The sequence below is a fragment of the Gallinula chloropus genome, assembly GCF_964237585.1.
Source record: "Gallinula chloropus genome assembly, chromosome: 28".
In the NCBI taxonomy this organism is placed as follows: Eukaryota; Metazoa; Chordata; class Aves; order Gruiformes; family Rallidae; genus Gallinula; species Gallinula chloropus.
In genome coordinates, this window is record NC_140113.1 from 2,914,414 (window position 1) to 2,930,909 (window position 16,496).

The 16,496-nt window shown below is 56.5% G+C and overlaps 1 protein-coding gene across 1 annotated transcript; it reads right to left on the reverse strand.

Annotated features, from left to right (window-relative positions):
* Positions 1–2,048: 2,048 nt before the first annotated feature.
* MOB3A (MOB kinase activator 3A) lies at positions 2,049–16,496 on the reverse strand. Its single transcript, XM_084276174.1, has 4 exons — positions 16,428–16,496; positions 6,129–6,681; positions 3,617–3,819; positions 2,049–2,158 (listed from the first exon to the last, which is right to left on the reverse strand). Exons 2-4 carry the CDS (start codon positions 6,544–6,546, stop codon positions 2,129–2,131), a joined length of 651 nt encoding a protein of 216 aa, XP_084132300.1. The 5' UTR covers positions 6,547–6,681; positions 16,428–16,496; the 3' UTR covers positions 2,049–2,128.

The following is a 16,496-nucleotide window of genomic DNA, read 5'->3' on the forward strand; positions in this document are numbered from 1 at the left end:
CTTCTCTGTGCACAGCACCCAGCCTGGCTCCTGGTGTGCAGCAGGGCTGGGGGTGCTGTGCTCCCCCCCCCAGGCAACGCTGGGTCTCTGCTCCAGGCACCCACCTCACAGCACCCAGCTGGGGCTGACACAGCTCTGTGCCTGTGAAAACACTGCAGGGGGCTGGAGGGGGCTGAGGGGGGCTCAGCTCCTTCACCACACAGGAAGGAGAGGTGGGACAGGGTGCTGCAGGCTGGGCACAGCCACATCTGGCACAGCCACATCTGGCACAGCCAGGAGCTACAGCTGGGAGCCTCTTACCTCCAGGCCAGAGAAAACAACTTGGGGACCCTGGCAGCCTCTAGAGCTGTGCCCACAGCTCCTTTCAGGGCAGCAGAGTGCCTGCACCAAGCCTGGAAGCTTGAATTTGCCTCCCCATCCACACACACATCCACGTTTCAGAGCTGGGAGCAGGAGCCTGTGGGTACAGGGACAGGGCAGAGACAAGTCAGGACAAGCCCAGGCTGCTGGTTGAGCTCTGGATCCCCTGGTTCTGCCCCCACAGACCTGGGAAGAAGGGAAAGGGGCTCAGCCCAGCCTGGCCATGGCACCTCAAGAGCAGGAGGTATAGAACATCAAGGACACACACCCCCTCAGGGACATCACACCCCCCCAGGGACATCACACCCCCCCAGGGACATCACACCCCCCCAGGGACACACACCACACACACTTCCAGCAAGCAGAGGAAGCATTTCTGCAGCCAGCTGCCCCAGGAGCCCAAACAGCCCCTGTCTGCTTTGCTGCTAGAACCTTCCTGATGAGCCTGGAAGCAGGAGCCAGGCACCAGAGCATGGGAGGTAAATATCACATAATTTATTGGTTCCATTTTGAAGAACTCTAGTGGTGTTTGGACAGGTGTCCTAAGGGTAGTACAAGAAACTAAAGTCACATATGTACAGAGATTCCAGGACACAGAAAAGCTCTGCAAGGAACAAGTGGTTAGTGGGAGAGTTTGGTCACTGTTCATAGAAACACCTTTTTCCTCTTCCTGTAAACCCTGCTCCCTGCCCCAAATCTGAGGTAGAGCAACCTGCTACCTCAGGGGCACCACAAGGCTCTCATCATGCACCAGAGCTGGCCAGGGGAGTGGGTGCTGGCTGTGGGGGGGGCTCTGGGTGCAGCTGAGTGGGGACGTGCTGCTGGGGAAGAGGGAGAAGCTCTGTACCCTGATGGGAGGCAGAAAATGGTCCATGGGGGCAGTGGGGGGGGGAAAAACAGCCCTGTGCCTTTTGGGGTCAGCATACCCCAGAGATGGGGAAGCTCAGGTGAAGGAGACTACTTCCCTCTGCCCATCCCAGCTGCTCCTTCCCCCCAGGAAGGGGTCTGCTTGGCCTGATGCTGCTGGTGCAGGTCCCCATCCCTCAGTGCATGGGGAGCAGCTCAGCTCCAAGCTGCTGCAAGGGGCAAGAGCAGATCCACAACAGCTCCAGCACAGATGCCATCAGCACTGGTGTAGGCTCTTTCTGCAGGGAACACAAGGAGGGCCAAGCCTTGGGGCCAGGATGCCAAGTGGAGGGTGGGCACAAAAGTAGCTCTGTCCAAAAACCAGACTCAGAGCCAGTGGAAGAGGCACTGGAACCAAACAGCACCCCAGGAGCCCCATGCAAGGCAGCATGTTCTTCCCCAACCCCCACATCACCTCCTTTCACAGGTGGGGAATGGGGGGGCTGGAGGGGAAGTACCACTTCCACAGCACCACCAGCTGCACCAAGAGGCTCTGAAGCATCTCTGGGTGCTCAGCTCACTGGGTGCTGCCAGGGGGAAGGGAAGGGGAGGGGAGGGGGCAGCACAGGGCAGCTCTGCCCTCCCCAGAGAGGGGGCCTTGCCACCCACAGGCCCAAGATATTTTTGACTTCTTTTTGTGTTTTTTTATATATATATATATATATATAGAAATTACTATAAAAAACTAGTTCCTCTAGAGCATCTTTACAAAAATATTCCTGCAGTCTCACAGTTTTACACTGAAACTCATTAAAAATATAGAGATTTCTTTAACAAAACGTCTCTCACATCTGGCTCCAACCCAGGAGGGGACTCAGAGGCCTCAGGAGGGGCTCCAGGGTGGGAGCAGGAAGGTCCAGGCTCAGTGGCACATCCGGGAGGTCATTTCCTTCTGCCAAAGGGACAGACAAGGCAGGGGACTGAGACTGAAGAGCCAGACTGCCAGGTGAGGGTGTGGATGAAGAAGCCACACTTTTGGTTAGCAGCAAATAGTCAGCTCAGGCACATAGTGACACTAAGGGCTCCAGCTTGGGAAGGTCCCTGTTTACCCCTCTGTCCCCCCCAAACTCCTGTTCCCAGGGACTGGGAGGATACCCTTCCACCAGCCCCAAACCCCCCTGCCACCAGCCCCAACACCCTCCCACCAGCCCCAACACCCTCCCACCAGCCCCTGGCAGGACACCCTGCCACCAGCCCCAACCCCCTGCCACCATCCCCAAACCCCCCTGCCACCAGCCCCTGGCAGGACACCCTCCCACCAGCCCCAACCCCCTGCCACCAGCCCCAAACCCCCCTGCCACCAGCCCCTGGCAGGACACCCTCCCACCAGCCCCAACCCCCTGCCACCAGCCCCAAACCCCCCTGCCACCAGCCCCTGGTAGGACACCCTCCCACCAGCCCCAACACCCTGCCACCAGCCCCAAACCCCCCCTGCCACCAGCCCCTGGTAGGACACCCTGCCACCAGCCCCAAACCCCCCCTGCCACCAGCCCCTGGTAGGACACCCTCCCACCAGCCCCAACCCCCTGCCACCAGCCCCAAACCCCCCCTGCCACCAGCCCCTGGTAGGACACCCTGCCACCAGCCCCTGGTAGGACACCCTGCCACCAGCCCCTGGTAGGACACCCTGCCACCAGCCCCAAACCCCCCTGCCACCAGCCCCAACACCCCCCCTGCCACCAGCCCCAACACCCCCCCTGCCACCAGCCCCAACACCCCCCCTGCCACCAGCCCTCAGCTATTCAGGCTGTTCTGCTGCCTACAGCTTGACACACACCATCACCACCTCAGGGATCTGGGTTTGTTCTCAGACTCCCTGTGAAGGGGGGGTATTGGCCTTGTTTTTCAGCATGGGAAGCAAAGCACAGGGAGGGGGTTACACCAGCCCCACCTCGGCTGGGTAACAGTGCTGGGCAGACACAGCACATGCAAACAGGGCCAGCAAGCTGCTAGAAACACAAGGAAGTTGCTGGAATCATGGAATCCCAGCCTGGTGTGGCTTGGAAGGGACCCCAAGGATCACAGAGCCCCAACCCCCCTGCCACAGGCAGGGACACCAACCTCCAGGCCTGGAGCTACACAAGGTTGCCCAGGGCCCCATCCAACCTGGCCTGGAAAACAAGCTGACATCCCCCAGCTGATGCCCACACGATCCTGGCTCCCAGTCCCCTAAGTCCATCTGCACTCAGGCTCCTGAGTATCCTGGACAGCCCAACTCCAAGGCCAACTGATGTGCTGAATCTGCCACCAATCTTGGAGAAGGTACCAGAGACCCCTGTGACTCCTCCAGCCCCAGCCCACACCTCCTGTGGACCCCAACACACCCTATATGCCCATCCAAGACACTCACCAGTGGTTCCAGCTCCTTGGTGTCTATGAGATTGAACTCTTTCACAAAGTAGTAAAAGTGCTTGTAGCAGGTGTTCACATGGGCCTCTGAGCCCATCTGGGTGATCCTGTCGAAGTGGTGGATGTAGACATGGACAAAGACCCTGAAGAGCCTGGAGAGAATCTTCTTCACCACTGGCAGGAAGTTCTTGGGGAAGGGAGTACCTTGGGGGTGACACAACCATGAGAAACTTTCAGCCAGGGTTAAACTGCTTCCTTGGGGCTAAAATCCATCAGCCACACAGGCAGCTCTGACACAAAAGGGCTCCTGCACCTGGTGTTTCCCAGTTCCCCTCTTTTTTTCCCCACCCTGTTTGGATCAGCAGTGTGCCCAGGGGCCAGGAAAGCCAATGGCATCCTGGCTTGTGTCAGGAATAGTGTGGCCAGTAGGTCTGGGGAGGGGATTGTGCCCCTGGACTGGGCACTGGGGAGGCTGCACCTCGAGTGCTGGGTCCAGTTCTGGGCTCCTCACCATCAGAAGGACATTGAGGTCCTGGAGTGAGTCCAGAGAAGGGCAACCAGGCTGGGGAAGGGGCTGGAGGGCAAATCCTCTGAGGAGCAGCTGAGGGAGCTGGGGGTGTTGAGCCTGGAGAAGAGGAGGCTGAGGGGAGACCTTCTCCCCACCTCCCCTGCCCTGCCAGGAGGGTGCAGAGAGGTGGGCGATGGTCTCTTCAGCCAGGGGACAGGAGATGGGACAAGGGGCAATGGGCTCAAGCTGCCCCAGGGCAGGGTCAGAGCAGATGGGAGGGAAAAGTTCTTCCCTGGCAGAGTTGTCAGGGCTGGAACAGGCTGCCCAGAGAGGGGCTGAGCCCCCTTCCCTGGGGGTGTTTAAAAAAGGGGAGATGAGGTGCTCAGGGATCTGGTTTAGCACAGGATGGGAATGGTTGGACTTGATGAGCTTAAAGGTCTTTTCCAACCTGGGGATTCTGTGCTCAGGCTTTTCAAAACACAAGTTTATTCAGTGAGAGTGCTGCACACCACTGATCACTGTTAGTGACCAAAGCAAGTGACCAACCTTGGAAACAGCAGCTGTTTCAGCCTGATCCAGTTTTCTTCTGTTCCTCTCTGGCATGTTTATACAAACCAGTGCAAAACACAACCTCCCAAGAGAACAAGCTGGTGCTGTTAACTCCCTACAGTTATCTCTTATTTTGGGATGTCTTCAGCTCTTCGGTTACAGATTAAAATGTTCAGGTCCTCTTTAAAGGCATCACAGAATCACTCTGCCTGCTCATGGCAGGTTTAGGAAGGGATGGAGGAGTCCTGCTGATGCTTGTATGGCAGATGTGTCCCAAACAGGGGCCAGCTGTGTTTCCTCAGAGCATCAGCAGGATAAACACCAGGGCAGGAGGGAGGGAGCTCTGCTGCATCGTGTCTTCTGCATCTCAAAGACAGGAGCTCTCAACAGGATGGATCACATTTACTTACAGCTTTAGATGCTGAATCCTCACATCTTATTCAGCACAAAATAAACAGAAAACCCAACAGAATCAAAGAATATTCTGGGTTGGAAGGGACCCCAAGGGTCACAGAGCTCCAACCCCCCTGCCACAGGCAGGGACACCAACCTCCAGGCCTGGAGCTACACAAGGTTGCCCAGGGCCCCATCCAACCTGGCCTTGAACACCCCCAGGGATGGGGCACCCACCCCCTCTCTGGGCAGCCTGTTCCAGCCCCTCACCACTCTCTCTGGAAAGAACTTCCCCCTAAGATCTAATTTAACCTCCCCTCCTTCAGCTTTAATCCATCCCCCTTGTCCTGCCATTATCTCCCCTTTGAACAAGCTGATTCCCCTCCTGTTCCTCTGCTCCCTTCAACATCTTTGTCCTTCAACATCTCTGTCCCACAGCCAGTACCCAAAGCTGCCTGTGGATATGCAGATTTAAGTATCTTAGGCCAAATTCTCATTTCAGTGGCTCTGGCAACAGATGAAGCCCTGTCCCTCCCTCCCTCCATGCACATGGCAGCATCCCAGCCTGCTGCAACCAACCACTGAGCATGGGCCAGGGAGTGCTGAGCTAGAAAGGGCAGAGTCAGCCAAGGCCAGAGAGCAGTTTTGGGAGCGTGGCCACCGTCACCAGGCTGATGCACAGCCCGTGGAGTGAACCCCAGCTGGCAACCAGCTCAAAGAGAACTGTCCTTCAGAAGACCATGAACCACCCAAGAGTCACATCAGTGACTAAGAGCAGCCTCTTACTCTCACTGCCTAGGCTCAGCTCAGCTTTCCTTGAGGTACCTGTGACTCCAAATAGGAGCTGATACAGCTCTGGGTGGTTTAGCTCTCCAGAAGAGCTCTGAAGTTTCTCAGGAGCTTGCTAATACTAACAACCTCTGAGCAGCAGAGAAGGAAAGAGCTCTGCCATAGGGGCAACCTGTGCATCTCCTGGAGCAGAAACAGGGCTTGAGGTCTCAAAGCAGGAGGCTCTGCACCAGCTCCCCTCCCCCTTCAAGGCGCGGGGCGGAACGGAACTCACCAACGTTAGTGGGGAAGATGTCCTCGTTGTTGATCTGCACCTCAATCCAATCCATCAGGAGGTTCATGTACTGGGGAGCAGAGAGGGCTGTGGGTTTCCTGTACTTGTGCTCATCCTGCCAGCGGTACTCGTACCTGGGGCCCCCGGACATCACCGGGCAGGACTGCTCGGTGCAGGAGTCGCTGATGGTGCCGTAGATCAGGTTGACGCGGTTGAAGAAATCCACCACGTGCACGGCCACCCAGTCGTTCTGCTCCTCTCCTGGGGGCAGCTGGACAGCCACTTTCAGGTCCAGGCCAGCGTTGAGGGAGGCCTGAGCCTTCTTGTGCAGCTCAAAGCGCTGAGTCCCCGGCTCGAACTTGCGCTTGGGCCGGAAGGTTTTGTCTTTGTTAAAGACTTGCTTTAAGGCGTGGGACATCTTTCTCCTCTTCTTGCTTTTCCAGGTCTGTAGTGATGACAGGTGGAGACACAGCACTGCTGGGCCACTTCCTAGGGCAGGGCTGGGGTAGCTCTGATCTTCACAGGAACCTCCCTCTGCTCATCTGGTCCTGATCTGCAAGGCAGCACAGAAGGGCAGCGATTAGGAGCAGCTCTCTCGACAGGAAACCTTGTGTAAATCCCATGGGAAGAGATCTGGGATACCATCTGGGCCCTCACTCCAGATCTGAGAAAGAGGGGAGGCCAGTGACAGCTTGCTTTCCCCCCCTCTGCCTCCCTCCAAGCCTGGTCTGCAGCATGTCTGAATGAAGTCACCCCTGCAAGGTCCCCCTGAGCGATGTGGGGATGGGGGCACCAAGGAAGAGGGAAGATGTCAAGGCACAGTCCCACCACATCCCCATGTCAAGACACCCAAACCCACAGCAACAAGCAGAAACCACCACCTACTGAGCTCCAACACCCCAAAGAGCTGAGAAGGGTAAAACAAGCTGGGTTTTACCTGGGTCAGGTCTTTCACCTACGCTGCCTCCCCCTCTTTGGAAACAAACCTACTGAGAAGGGAAGGTTGTGACAACCTACAGCAAAGTTCAGGTCCATTGCCAAACATAGCCCAACAGCACAGTCACTTGAGACAGCTGCACTGTCACAGCACCGTGACAGGACATGAAAGGGTGGAGGGGAACAAGAAGAAGAAGAAGAAGAAGTCGTAGCTCAGGCATCCGGAAAGAGATCACCCTGAAATACCACCAGCCACAGCCTCTTCTGCAGGTGCAGACAGACCATAAACAGGTTTTGTTTTTCATTTCAGTGTAGCTCACTTCAAGCTGAGGGCTGTCTGAAAGCTGGAAGCCTGGGGAAGGCTCACCTTCCTCTTGCAGTCTGTGGAGAATGAGCTCTGAGAGGCTGAGACACAAGTCAAGATCTGAAAGGATGCTGAGGAGAAACACAGCTCTGTTTATCAGTAGCTAATTATACCTCCTTTGTTCCCACATCCATCCCCTCATATAATTTGTGTCCAGCTGCTCTTTGATGGAAGCTCAAGGCAGAGAGCTGAGTGTACCCAAAATATTATTGTACATGTGCTGGACAGAGAAACAAATCAAGTAGCAGAAATTAACTGAGGCTGATGCCTTCCAGAATCTGGCAAATAAAGAGTTTCCATCATTGTCTAAGGTGGTGAGTGAACAAATCCCTTTCACCAAGCAGAAATCTACTTAGATTTACATTAAGCCACAGTGCTGTTTAAATAGGTAAATAGTATTCTCAAAGGTTGGCAAGAAAATCCCTACTTCAAGGTCAAGACTGCCTTTGCCAGAGTTCAGCCCACCTCTGCCAGATGCTGCACAGTGCTAATCAGCATTTATCCTCCAGAAAAAGAGTTTTTAAAAGATATTTTCAAGTAAGGCCTTGTGTTTCCCTGTTTAACTGCAGTGCAGGAGAAAACCCAAACCACTTTGGGTTCGTCCCATGAAGAACAAGCTCACCACTTCCCAGCGCTGCTTTTCCCATGGGAACAGGCTCAGCAAGCAGCCCTGTGCCAGAGCAGAGATCCAAACTCCTGTGGCAACAAGGGCCATGACACACGTTGGGAGCAACCAGAAAGGCATTTGAATGTGGTTCTGAGAGATCCACCCCAGGCTGGAAGGTGAAGTCAGGGCCTTGCACCCCTTTGGTGCTGTAAGAGCTGCTGCAGCCCCTGCAAGGCACAGAGAGCCAGGAATGGAGAGAGAAGAAAAAGCAGAACCTCCCCAAGCTCAACCGTGTCCTTGGGAGGAGTCTGATGGTATCACAGGCCTGTGGACACACCACGTGGGGTGAGGAAGCAGCAAAGCAGCTCGGAGGGGCAGCTGAGCAGAGGCAGCAGCCACGGTTCCCCAGAGCTGTGTCACAGCCTCACCACATCCTGTGGCAGCAGCGACGAGGGGACCCCGCGGGGCAGAGGCACTGGGGGGGCTGTGCCCACCCCAGCCACGGTGCCACGTCTGGGGCAGTGGCAGGAGCAGCCTCTGGGTAAGGAGCAATGTGGATGGCAGGCTGCTGACTCTGCAGGATTTCCAGCAGGAAATGGGTCCCAGAGAAGCACTCACAATGGTTTCCTTATGCTGGAGATGGAGAGAGAGATGCCCTGGAACACAAAGAAGCCCTGAAGAAGCGGGAGCATCGCCCTCCATGCTGAGCCCCGGAGGTCTGGAAGCATCCCTGGCACAGTGTGACTCTGCTCCCACCTATTTTCCTGTATCACAGAAGCCCCAGGTTGGAAAAGACCTTTAAGCTCATCAAGTCCAACTGTTCCTGTCCTGTGCTGACCCACATCCCTGAGCACCTCATCTCTCTGTCTGTTAAACAGGTGACTCAGCCCCTCCCTGGGCAGCCTGTTCCAGCCCTGACAACTCTGCCAGGGAAGAACTTTGCCCTCCCAGCTGCTCTGACCCTGCCCTGGGGCAGCTTGAGCCCATTGCCCCTTGTCCCATCTCCTGTCCCCTGGCTGAAGAGACCATCGCCCACCTCTCTGCACCCTCCTGGCAGGGCAGGGGAGGTGGGGAGAAGGTCTCCCCTCAGCCTCCTCTTCTCCAGGCTCAACACCCCCAGCTCCCTCAGCTGCTCCTCAGAGGATTTGCCCTCCAGCCCCTTCCCCAGCCTGGTTGCCCTTCTCTGGACTCGCTCCAGGACCTCAATGTCCTTCTGATGGTGAGGAGCCCAGAGCTGGACCCAGCACTCGAGGTGCAGCCTCCCCAGTGCCCAGTCCAGGGGCACAACAGGATCTGTCTGATGGCTGCAGCCACACTCACATCCACGCTGGCCTGAGGCTGCAGCCAGGCTCTGTCCCTGGCCAAGGACACATTTCTGGAGGGGTCAGGCTGTGGCTGCAGAACCCCATGGAGAAGAGGGTGGGGTGAAACCAAATGGCAAAACTACAGTGGAAACAAACCCCAAACTCCCCTTGGGCTCGGCCACGCACATCAAGGAGCAAACACCAACCATTCTCCAGCAGAGATTGTCATTTCAGCAGGGTGAAGAGGCTTTTAATATGGCTTATTTGGTATTGAGGCAGGACCTGTCCTATAAACAACTCCTTCCTCCTACAGAGACATCATTCATGAGAACTGGGGAGCTCAACACAGCAGCAGCAACCGTCTCAGCAGACAAATAAGCGTCTGAAGGCATTAGCAAAATGAGTAGCTAAGACTTCAAGCAGATGCAGTCTACTTAATTATGGTCTTTGACTGCAATCAAGCTAAAACAAACACTTAGCTCTAGGGAAAAGAAAAAAAAAAGAAGGGGAAAAAGAAGAGAAGCAGACAGCAGGAGCATCCCTGGCATTGCTGGGAGATGATATCACACGGACAACACCTACCTCCACAGGCAGGACTCACAGCCCTGGCAGCACTAGGACGCTGCCTGCACACACCAGAGGGAGGGAGGGTGAGGAACAAGCAGGATACGTGCCATGCAAAGCACCTGAGCTGTATTTGTAAGCTTCAGATATAAGGGAAAAGATCCACCCCCTTCTACCCCCCCCTGAAACCTGCAGTGCCTGTTGTTTACGCCTCCTTCCCTGCCAGCCATGACTGCAGCACATGTCACCAGTGGGCTGAGGACCTTGGTTGTCCCTCTGACATCACTCAACCACCACAGAAAGCCCCACACTGTGGTACAAACCAACCTCTGGCTCCTCTGCTGTTCCTAAGGACAGGAGCAGGATGATCCAGGTTAAGGAGGTGATGTGCCTGGGTGGCAAGGGGTGGCCTGGCCCTCCAGAGAGCTCATTTTCCCCCCCTTTATTCCCTTCCCTAATGCTGATTTCTGCTGATGGCCACTCAGGGCTGGGCTCTGCCCAAAACCCTCTTCCCTCACTAGCCAGCCACAGCCTTCCCAAGGCTTTCCTGACTTTTTGCTCCTGGCAGGCCCTGCCCTCCCAGCAGAGACAGCCAAAGTCCTCTTCCAGGAGCCCACAGCCACTCTGCTCTGCCTGTGCCTGCCCCAGCAGCACTTGGTGCTCCTCACTGCTGTTAACACCATGCAGGGTTAACAACAGTCAGGGGGAAAAATAAAGGTTGAAAAGAGCAAGCCAGCACATCAGCAAGCTCCTACCTGCACTTCTGGCCTCAGCAGATTACTCCCCAGTTGCTCAGCTCGTCTCGACAACTTGTATGGGCACTACTGGGGCAGAGGTTCCTCCTTCAGAGGCAGGAGGGGGAAACAGAAGTCCTGTGTCATGCACAGCTGCAGTGTGGGGCTCTGCACAGGCTGGCCAGCAGTCAGACACACAGCCACTTCCCTCCCAACCACCCCAGTGCTGGGGTGGCTCGTGTCCTGCTGCCTCTCTGCTAGGGAAGCCCTGCCCCAAGCCCCAGCCAGCCACGCTGCTCTTCAAACCACTCCTTGCTCAAGCTGCCTTTTCAGGAAGCCAGGCTGCTGCCCTGCCAGGGGATGAGCCATACAGCATCACTACTCAAAGAAGCACAGAGTCACAGGGGTTGGAAGGGACCTCCAGAGCTCATTGGGTCCAACCCCCTGCCAAAGCAGCTCCCTGGGACAGGTCACACAGGTCGGTGTCCAGACGGGGCTGGAATCTCTCCAGAGAAGGAGACTCCACACCCCCTGGGCAGCCTGTCCCAGGGCTCCCTCACCCTCACTGGGGAAAAGTTCTTCCTCTGCTCTACCTTGCAGCCATTGCCCCTTGTCCTGTCCCCACAGACACTGCAAAGGGGCTGCCCATTCCCCCTGCATCCCATACTGAAGATATTGATAAACATTCATAAGGTCCCCCCTTAGTCTTCTTCTCTCCAGGCTGAGCAGCCCCAGCTCACTCAGCCTTTCCTCACAGGGGAGATGCTCCAGGCCCTTCAGCATCTCTGTCCCTCCTCTGGACTCTCTCCAGGAGATCCCTGTCTCTTTTATCCCAGGGAGCCCAGAACTGGACACAACACTCCAGGTGGGGCCTGAGCAGGGCAGAGCAGAGGGGGAGGATCCCCTCCTGTGACCTGCTGGCCACACTCCTCCTGATGCCCCCCAGGATCCCATTGTCTCTCTCAGCCCCCAGGACACACTGCTGGCTCATGGCCACCCTGTCACCCACCAGCACCCCCAGGTCCTTCTCCAGCAGGTCACCACCCTGCCTGCACTCACACCAGCCCAGCCAAAAGCTCCCTGCAGCTATTTGGTGACAAACCTGTGCCAGCCACCCTGTCCCCACAGGGTGAGAGAGGGGGGGGTGGGTAGTGAGCCCACACCACACCCCAAGCTGGTTTTGGTGTCCTCACCCACTGGTGATGCCATCGCTCAGGCCAGAGCTGCTGACAGGACACAAACCCACCCATGGCAGTTAGATAAAAGCAGCCACAGGACACCAGAGGCAGCACGTGCTTCAAGCCAAGATCAGAGTGTGCACCCAAGGAGCAAATGGCTTCAAAAAGGACAACTGAAAACCCCAAAGCCAGATGCACACAGGCTGGTTTTTTTTCCAGAACACCCCATTTCCACACACACAACCCCCTTCACAGATCCCTTCCCATGGCCATCCTCAGTGTCTGGTACAAGCTGACCCTGGGTTTCCACAATCAAAGGAGAAATTTTAGTATGGAGAGTGAGGGTCAGGCTGGGCTGGCACCAGCAGCACCAGCTTCTGCACCTCTGGAGCCAGCCCAGAACGAAGCAAGGTGGCTTGCCTTCATGGGAAGAGGTTTTCAGCTGCTCTTTTGAATTGTTTTAGGACCTGAGAAACACAAGTCTGTCCTGGTGCCTCCCCTGAGCAGGGCAAAGCTTGGGAGGAGCACATGGGGCAGCAGGGGAGGGCTGAGCAGGGCTGCAGCAGGCATGTCTGGCCATTCATATTCCTGGTGCAGTGGCACTTCCACATCAGCTGGCTCCCTGCCTGGCACTGAGTCAGGCCTCCCAGGCCAGGTAGCTGCTAATGATTTCCCAGAAGCTAATTACTCCCCTCTACAAGCTCTGTGTTGCAGTGTTTCTGTCTTTCCTACTGCAGGATCACTCCATGCTCCAGCATTACCCTCAGCACCACCTCTTCTCTCTGCTCCTCCATGCTCCTGCCAGCAGGAATATGAAATGTTGAATTCCCAAGGTCCAGGTAAACAAAGAGCCCTTTATATTCCACCACAAAGTCACTGGCCACCCCCCTCCCCACTGCCTGCAAGTTAAATCTGCTGCATGACTTGGAAATTCCCAAATGGGAAGCTGGGCAGCCACCCCATCACCCTGCATTTCCCAGAGAGCCTTCCAGGAGCACGACAGTCTCTTCAGCTGCCCCTAAGCCACAGGAATCACAGGATCACAGGGGTTGGAAGGGACCTGCAGAGCTCATCAGGTCCAACCCCCTGCCAAAGCAGCTCCCCAGGACAGGTCACACAGGTCGGTGTCCAGATGGGGCTGGAATCTCTCCAGAGAAGGAGACTCCACACCCCCTGGGCAGCCTGTCCCAGGGCTCCCTCACCCTCACTGGGAAGTTCTTCCCCATGTTGGTGGGGAACTCCCTGTGCTCCAACTTGAGGCCATTGCCCCTTGTCCTGTTTTTTCTTTTCCAGCTCTGAGGGGCCACATTTTTGCAGGCTGCTCCTTCAAGAAGACCTTTGGCTGTCCCCCAGCCCGGCTTTGACCCCACTGGAGGACTCCTCAGCCACTCTGTGGTATTTATCAAGTCCAAGCTGTGAGCTACATGTTCTTCCAGCTTCTGCAGGCTCTGTGTTACTGTCCTGGCAGGGATATTTTTGAATCTACTCAAACTTTGGGATCTGCTCCCACCCAAGTGAGAGGTGACACCAGTTTGGGACACAAGTTTTGCCTCAAGGCTGATGAAAGGGCAGCATCAAGAGGTACTTCTCAACAGTGTGGCCGTGGGTTGGAGAACCCTGGAGATGTCAGGGCCATGAGCTCCTTCACCTGAGATTGAGCCAGAAGATGAGCTGGCTACAGGGTCAACCTTTCCCAGAGGCTGGGCTAATCCCACTGGCAAATACTGCTTCTCCCCATGTTAACATTATGCTTTCAGAAGAAACACAGTATTGTTTCTTGCCCACAAGGCTTGCTCTTTCCCCTCCACCAGGAGATGGGCAGGAACCCAAGAAATTAGCATGTCTCCAGGCAAGGAATAAGCCCACTGATGTGGAACTAGAGATCACCTCAAGAGAAACCACATCATAAGACCTCCTGCCACACAGTGAGAGGGAGAAGGAGGGAAAAAAAAGGGCCCAGACAGCAGCCTGAAGAGAAGCCTGCAGTGAGGATGAAGAAAGAAACTACAGTGGCTTTCAGAACAGCCACAGGCCTGACAAGGCTCCTGCCTGGAACAGAAACATGTCTTGGATGGCTCTAGCTCATCTCCTCTTCTACCAGCACAGAGACATGCAACTGTGACTCACCCAAACCCAGCCAGCCCCTGGGAAGCACCGTGCTGGTCCCTCAGCAGGCACAGGCAAGTGCTGGGCACGGAGATGCAGCAGGAGGGTGGGCAGAGCCCTGGAGCAGCAGCAGCACACAGACCACCTGGCAGTACCACCACCTCTGCCTCTCCTCAGGTTTACTCAACACTGATAAAAACCAGACTCCTCAGGCTTCACCTGACTTCTCTGGAGGTCAGAAGCTGCCCTGCTCTGATGGATTTTGCACACTGGCTTTGCACACTTCCCAAGCTGCTTCTCTGGGGCCTCTGCTGCCTCCATCCCCTCTGCTCCTTGGCTGCTTCAGGTTCTTGGAGCTACAATTGGCCTGTTGCATCAGGAGCAGCACAGCACTTTCATCAGGAGCACCACAGCACTTTCAGCACACCACCAGCTCTGCAGGGAAGCAAGGCACAGACCAACCCAGGAGTCACAAATAACTCTGCCTCCCAGGGCATCTGGAAAAGAGAGGATAAAGAGGCAGCCTCAGGTGCACCCTTCATTGGAAGCATTAGCTGGATATTTCTAAAGATAAGCTCCTAAACCTCCAGCAAAGCTGGTTATGGATCCACTTACAGCAGCACTTATGGCTCAAGTATCATAAAACACTTTTCTGTCTTATCAGAAATTAAAACTCTGAGGCTGAAGGCAATTCTTCCCCCAGATCTGGATGCTGTGCACATCCTCCTGGTTAGGCTTTGCAACCTCCCTTTGCTGACCCCACACGCTCTCACTGCTGACAAGGGAAGCATTTTTTCCCTGTGGATTGTGGCCACAGAGATCCCTGGCCCATGTTCTGGTGGTATTTTGCATCCCATCAATGAACCACGTTGGAGCCAAACGTGGACAAGGAAGCACCTGACAATCCTGTGCCAGAGGACAGCTGAAGTCAGGAAGGGCTCTGCTGGAGATGCTCAGTGCACTTCGAGCTCCCCCAGCCAAGTGGGCAGGAGAGCCTGGTTCCATGTCTGACCACAGCTGCACAACACCAAAGAGCATGTCTGTAAGAGCATCTCTGAATGGCAAGCCAGGCACAGGACCAGCTCAGCCCCTGGGCTTTGCTCCTCAGCATACATCAAGAGCACCAGTTTTTGCTGCCACAACAATCTGGCACAAACTTCCAGCCCTCTGCTCCTCCCTTTCCTGGGATGTTAAAAGGTTACAGGTTCGCCCTTCTGCCCAGGTTCACTCCACAAGCACCTGAGTAAGACAGAAAGTGAATCTGAAAGGTAGAATATACAGACCAAGGAACAACAGGAGATAAACAGAACTGGATGCCAGCCTAAAGCCTGGAATGGAATCAGAGTACAAGGACAAAGCCCTGGGGACTGTGATAAACAGGTGTTGGGGGAAACCTCCCTTCCCCAAGTGAAAATCCCCCCTGCCCTCCAACTTGGCAGACCTTCAGGCTGGAAAGGGGCTTTAAACAAAGAAGGGATGGAGGAAGTGTGGCCACACTTCAGCTCTGAGCCCCAGGAGGAGGGAAAGTTGCCTTTCACCAGGGCCACAACCCACGAACAACAGAGATGCTTTCTCCTAACACCTCCATCCCGTGCTGGGCAACTTCAAATCCCTTTCCTCTCTGTCCAGAGACTTCCTGCCCTTTCCCTTCTCTCCATCCTCCCCTCACACGGCAGCAGCTGAGCAGCACCTCAGATGGCAGCGGGGGCAGCCACCCCACGCCTGGCATTCCTCTGCTTGCAGAACAAGAGCTTGTTTCTGAGAGGCACCCTTCTCCCTCCAGACAGCCAAGTCACCGCTCTCCACAAGCAGAAAAGAGTGTAGAATTCCCCCTTCTTCCCTCCCCCTCCCCGAACACTTACAGACCTGAGGAGCTGGAGCTTCACTTTCCCTACAGGAGAAACCCTGAGCCGCATCGCTGGGGAGGGACGGGGTGGGAGGGGACAGATGGACTCAACCCCAAGCGCATCCCAGATGCGGCTTCGCAGAGACGCCGGCAAAGCCCCCGCTCCTGCCGCTGCTTTCCCCCTGTCCCCCTATCCCGGGATGCTGGACTGGCTGGTGCCGCCGCCGGGTACCCCCGCCCAGGGACCCCGAGGAGGGGCTGACAGCGCCGGCTGGGGCCGCTCGGGGAAGGGTCCCCCCCCCCCACCCCGGGTCGGCTCTGGGAGGGGACGGGAAGGGTCCCCCCCCCCATCCCGGGAAGGGTTTCCAGGCCGGACTGTCCAGCTCGGGGAGCGCAAAGCCAACAGAAACCCGCTCGCAACCAGACCCCGGCACACGGGCAAGAGCCGCTCCCTCCGGCCGCGGGGACCCCGCACGCCGAGAGCCTGACCCAGCCCAGCCCGGCCCAGCCCAGCCCAGCCCAGCCCAGCCCAGCCCAGCCCAGGGCACCGACCGCCACCCACCCCGGGGGGCTGCGGGGGCGGCGACACCCGGCAGGGCTCCTCCAGCCTCCCCCAGACCCCCCGCAGCCTACAGCCCCCCCCCCCCCGCTCCCCCGCACCTGGCTGGCGGCAGAGAATCCGCGGCAGCGGCCCGGCCCTGCAGCCTCAGCTCCGCGCCTCCCGCTCGC

Coding starts and splice junctions, on each gene's coding strand:
- MOB3A (XM_084276174.1), bottom strand. CDS start 6,546: ATGTCCCACGCCTTAAAGCAAGTCTTTAACAAAGACAAAACCTTCCGG. Junction 3,820..6,128: donor CATCTTCCCCACTAACGTTG/GTGAGTTCCGTT, acceptor GTCACCCCCAAG/GTACTCCCTTCCCCAAGAAC. Junction 2,159..3,616: donor CCAAGGAGCTGGAACCACTG/GTGAGTGTCTTG, acceptor TCCCTTTGGCAG/AAGGAAATGACCTCCCGGAT.